Source organism: Hibiscus syriacus, unplaced genomic scaffold, assembly GCF_006381635.1.
Source record: "Hibiscus syriacus cultivar Baekdansim isolate YM2019G1 unplaced genomic scaffold, ASM638163v2 tig00112443_pilon, whole genome shotgun sequence".
In the NCBI taxonomy this organism is placed as follows: Eukaryota; Viridiplantae; Streptophyta; class Magnoliopsida; order Malvales; family Malvaceae; genus Hibiscus; species Hibiscus syriacus.
This window is the reverse complement of record NW_024063332.1, coordinates 931412-937144: the sequence shown is the minus strand read 5'-3', so window position 1 is coordinate 937144 and position 5733 is coordinate 931412. Positions and strand designations below refer to the sequence as shown.

At 38.8% G+C, this 5733-nt stretch overlaps 1 protein-coding gene across 2 annotated transcripts; it reads right to left on the bottom strand.

Annotated features, from left to right (window-relative positions):
• Positions 1–1878: 1878 nt before the first annotated feature.
• LOC120179709 (linoleate 13S-lipoxygenase 3-1, chloroplastic-like) lies at positions 1879–5524 on the bottom strand. 2 transcript variants are annotated; one of them, XM_039185237.1, is made up of 7 exons: positions 5056–5524; positions 4685–4965; positions 4243–4480; positions 3808–4134; positions 3528–3721; positions 2865–3433; positions 1879–2703 (listed from the first exon to the last, which is right to left on the bottom strand). In XM_039185237.1, exons 1-7 carry the CDS (start codon positions 5441–5443, stop codon positions 1947–1949), a joined length of 2754 nt encoding a protein of 917 aa, XP_039041168.1. In that variant the 5' UTR covers positions 5444–5524; the 3' UTR covers positions 1879–1946. The 2 variants fall into 2 exon arrangements, with proteins under 2 accessions (XP_039041168.1, XP_039041169.1); XM_039185238.1 differs by having other exon boundaries at positions 4243–4462.
• Positions 5525–5733: the final 209 nt, after the last annotated feature.

Sequence of the window (5733 nt, the reverse complement as noted above, 5' to 3'; positions counted from 1 at the left end):
GGGAGCTCCTCATATTTTTAAACCTTGAATTATTATGTTTTTATTTTATTTTACTTGGGATAGATTTTACGTGATATTTTACAGTCGATTTAAAAGAAAATTTTTGGATTAATCACTTTGGTGGTGCCGTGTGACATTGTAATTTATCGATCTTCGAGTCGAACTAGATTAAGGTGTTACAGGAAGTACCTCAGGCTTAGTCTATGACTTGTAAGACCTTATCGTATGCTCATCTGCTTTGTGCACAAAGTAAGTCCTTAACGCATGCCCTTATGCTATCAGTATAAGGTCCTTACCAGGTAGACATGTGGGTGTATGGTTCAAGGGAACCTACACATTCTGGGGTTTGGATGGGGGTAGTGTTTACATTTTAAAAAGCATGTTTTATAAATTGATTTTTACTAATGTACTTATATGTATGTTTTTATATACTGCAAGGAACACATTAAACTTTTTAGCTCATTCTTTAATTTTTAACTTTTCAAATACTATCCGACAATAGACTACCAAACTTGGCATCAGGAGGATCAATTGTTCTCCGTTTTTTACCACTGTATATTCCCTTATGTCCATCTCTATTATATTTTGGTGACACATGTTTTTAATGTTGTCTGTATGCGTATGTATTTCCGATATTTTGTTCTGGAATCAATTTCAATTACATTTTGAAATTGGAAATGATCTCTGAATATGATATGTGGCCACCTATATTCGATCGTACAGTTTAGGCTGGGCCTAAGAGTTACAAATATTTAAATTGTTTATTTCAAATTGATATTTAAATTTGAAGAAAAATTCTAAAATTAATATATTACGTTCTTGTAGGATTTCAACAATCAAATATATTGTGATATTTAATATTTGATAGTGTCATTGTTCTGATAAAATAATGTTCATCAACACAGAAATCAATGTAAAAATTATTAAATTAATATATAAATTTAAGAAAAAAATTAGTACAAAGCAGGAATATTTATTTTATATATAAAAATATAATATAATTAAAAAAGGAAGTATATTAACAATGTATTACAAACTACCTTACATTGATGAATTGAATACATAATTTAACATTTTAAGACGTCAAGTCAAGTCATATATATGATTTAAATTTAAAGAAATGTCTTAAAATATTGGACATGTCTAATTGAATATATAATTTAAAATTTTAAGACTTAAGTCAAATGTAATTAAAAAAAATTATCTAGTCGTCACATATGCATACATTTCATCGTCTTACCAACTAAAAAATTGTTAATGTCAAAGGGGGTTTAGACTTAAAATAAGGGTGAATTATCTATCTCATCATCTATTTATTTCCATATTATTGTTTCGATTGTCTAATTTTTTAAATGACATTTATTTTCATGTGTTGTTTTAATCATCGATCCTTAAATTTTAATAGGGAATATGAGGTGGGTTTTTTTTTTACCCACTTGAATCTGAAAAAAAAATTAAACCCTTCACTCTCTTCTATTCAACTCATTTTTATAACGTGTTAAAATCCATGAATATATACAATATAATATAATATTACGATGGATCAAATCGGGTCATGTTGGATTTTAACACTTAAACCCGACCACCCGAAAAGGTCCGAATTGAACTAATTTAAAACTGAATTTTCAAAATAAAATATCGACTAGACCAATCGGATCGGTTCTAAACTCATCAGTGCGGATTATTTTGACATCCCTGCATTTGCGGAATGGTTGGCTATTAAGGAAGATTGCACTGTTTTTAGAGTTTCCAAATGGGCAGACAAGGTTTTTAATGGTCACTGAAACCGAGTTTGATACATTAATTACAAAATTAACAATGTTATATGACACAAATTATGCTTACAGGTTCTATTCCATATATATCCCCTTACCCTAAAAATATTTATAGACCTAAATTTTAATTAAGAATAAATAAATATGGGCACCATGATTTCCAATTTTGGATCATATTGAAACACTGTTGGGAACTCCCCTGCATGTTACCCCAGGGTCCGAGCTCGGTACAAGAAGCTCATACGGTAACACCCCGGCTCCACACCGGTTCTTGAGGCCGGGATTCGCGTTCCTTTTCTCGATCTCCTTCTCTATCCGTCTTATCTCAGCTGAGAACCCGTAGAAGGCCTCAATGATCTCTGCATCACCGGACCAAATCGATGGATGTTGTCTTTCCCCCAAGTACTCCTCATCGGGTGAGTGTGTCGACAAGTTGTCAACTACGGCCATGAACTTTGTAGCTTGTAATAAACTTGGCAATGCTAATAGGAAATATTTCTGTGGATCGGCGAGGAAATTAATGTACTCGGGGTCGTTCTCGTCGGGTATTAGTCTCCGCATTAGAGGTGGACGGTTAGGCACGTAGCCACCGTACGGGTACTGTCCAAAATTAAGTGCAGCATGTTGGGCTGATGCAAGCCAAATGAGGGTGGTGAGGATGGACACTAGATCCTCTGGTGTTTTCAACGAGGGCCACCACGACTCGTTGCTGAGATCGGCATGGCCTACGCGGACGGACTCGTGGTACCAGTTTTGTAGCTCTCTGTCACTGCATATCAGGCTCGAGTTCGGATAGTAATGGTTCACGTAGGTTCGGACCCAATTCTCGAGTGCATTCCATATTAGTAGTCCGTCCGCTGCATAAGGGTAGTCTTCAATCAGGAGCTTTAGACCATGTGGTTGAGTTGGGTCAGGAACCGCAATTCCTCTGTACAATGAAAGGACAATTCTTTAGGTTCAGTTCATAGCCTTATTTTGCAAAAACATAAATTCCGTGTGAGGAAAGTAAATTTTGTGCAAATGTTCTAATAGATATCCTGTTGAAGCTCAATTATTTGTTTTGTTTTCATCTCAAAGTTCGGTATGTACCTTCGGATAAGGTCGGCAGGTAGATTCTCCTGGTCGAAGCGCCAATGGCTCTGATAAGCAGCAGCGCTAATCTCCATGCAGTAGCGACCAGGAGTGAAACAATCCTCGATAACACCACCGGCATTGATCAAGCTTTGTCGAGCTAAAGCATTGATCTCTAGCGTATATCTCATGTGTGGATCTAAAAGCTTAAAGATGGGGTGCATTGCGCTCATTTGCCTATGTGCAGCCAATATAAATGGCTCCATGCATGCATGTGTACGTAACCAGTGGTTAACCAATTGGTGAACCCCGGCATCGTTGGAGCAAACATGAGCCTTTGCAAGCTGCCAAATCCAATTCGTGGTTGCATCGATGGGCGGTGTGACAACACGCTTGGCTCGGGACTGTGGTGTGGTGTGTGGAAGGCTTAGTTCGATGGCGATCGGCTTGAGAGTCCCGGTTGGGGTCAAGAAAAATATGGTACGAGTAGCATACGATTTCCGGCCATCAAGCGCATTGATCCGATCGAGAAACGGTAGATAAACGTCATGATAATCCACTATGAACAACTTGTTTTCATCCAAAGCCTGAGTTCAAAATTACCAAACACAATAAAAATCAACAATCTTTATATGGTAAAATAAGAAGGGTGCATTTTGATAAATTTAGCACAAGATTTACCTGTTTAACTGTCATGCCATTAAGCTGTCCCACAATGTGCTCTTCTTTGAGTGCAGATTCTTGGGGACCATAGATCTCGGGATCAAGCTTGCTTACTGGTGGAAAAGACGTAAGACGCTCGATGTTGACAGGGTTGACGCCGCCCAATGCTTGGCGGCCGAACTCGTCATCTCGCAACCAGGCAAACTTGTCCTCTGCACGCGTGAATATCATATGTTAGCTTTTAGCAAAGTAATATTTTTTTGATCCCACGTTTAGAATGTGCAGATATTTTACTTACTGGAAACAATTTTTGGGGTTTCATATTTGAGTAGTCCTTCACTAAATTCCTGTAATTTGGTGACCATTTTCGGCAACTTCTTCACGGTTTCTTGCTGTAACCCCAATTTGAGGAGCAACCCTTCTTTGTAAAGATCATCGATGTCGGCGAACGAGTTTATGTCACGGTTATGCACTGAAATGTTGGCCTTCAACTGCGGCAACAAGTTGTGTAGCACCGCTCTAAACCTTCCGGCGGAGAAGGTGTTCCGCTTCGACTCCTCGAATTGTTCGTCTCTGGGCACGTACATCGGCAATGGCTTCTCGATTCTGCTCTCTGCTGACATGTCTGCCATTTACAAACAAGAACTGAGGAGTTAGGCATTCCATTACAATATGTAAAAACAGTATCCATGTACAAACATACATATATATATGTGTGTGTACGTATATTTACCTGTTTCGGAAGGAAGCCGACCGGTGCGACACCGTCTCGGGTACGGAATTTTGTGGCCCCCGAGCGTTGGCCGTATAAAATCGATCCCCCGGTCTGGATTTCCCAAATCATTGTACACGTCGAAGTCGTAAACCCTGTCCGAGAGTTTTCTTACACCTCGGCCATTTCCCCTTAGAGCCCTTAGCTCTTTTTCTCTTAATGCTCTTAGTCCATTCGGTGTCTCGCTCGGCAAATAAGGCTGATCAAACAAAATCTCGGTCAAATTTGCTTTGAAAAAACTAGTTGAAAAAGTAAACTGTTTTGAATTGAAAATAAAAACTTGAATATTTCAGAGTCAGCTAGCAAGCTCTGACTGGTTCAACTCAGTCCCTTTGATGAAGATTCAAAAGCTTAGACTTGAAAGTTTAGACCTTTGAATACTTTGAAAATTCAATGCGTTTACCTGATTAGAGAAGAAAATCCGATTTGCAGAGTGATTTTTGGTGGATTGAACCCAGGAATTGCAGGGGAAATGAAGAGGGCCGCATGCAAATCCTTCAATGGTGATGCTTTCCAGGAAAAACTCCTGCTGGTGCTTGTTTGTCACCATGATGGCACCTGGATTCCCGAACTCTGAGTCCACTGTGAACTCAGCTGTGTAATAAACTCGTTCGGCTTTAACGTTTGCTTTCTTGGACCAATCCTTCAACACTGCTTCACTGCTTTTCTTCGGACCATTGGATTCTGAAAATCAAACAAACAAAAACCCAGAATTACAGAGCTGAAATCAAACAAACCCAGAATTGTTGGGAAAAAAAAAACAAAGGGACTTACTGGGATCTTGCTCATTGCTAATGAGTTCCAACACGACATTCCTTCCAAACACGTCAGCAAAAGCATCGAAATGCTTAACCAAAGTCTCCTTAAAATCTTCCTTGTTCTTGTTCTTGATAGTTACGGAAGCTCTCACCTTGAATTCAACAGGCTTCTCCTTTTTAGTCGGTACCGCCTTTATCAAATCTTCACTAATGGCAGCAACGACAGGAGAAACCTTCCTTAAATGCACCGAAGTAAACGGGACATGCTTGACCAACGGGAACCGGTTCTGTCTCTGTCGGAAACAGCTCGCATTACCAGAACAGCTAAGAAACACTTTCGATGATGAAACAAACGATGATCTCTCGATCAAAGAACAACCCATCATTTCTTTTGCCAGTGCCATTGTTTTGCCTATTCAAATCCTCTGTTTCTCTAATCAAAGTTCTGTACTTTTTTTTCTTTGGGGGAGGGGGGTTGAAGATGAGAGAAACAGGTTGCTGAATCTTCTTTTTCCCTTTTCTGAGGATTCAATTGTGGGTGATGTGTTATTTATATACAGGAACAGAGAGGAAACGAAAGTGCTAGCTTTTGATTAGTAGCATAGGTTTTCTCACCGTCCACACGTTTTTCAAATTTTATTTTTCGTGAGTTTAAGTGATGTTCTTGTTTTTGACAACAATCTTCCGCTACTTA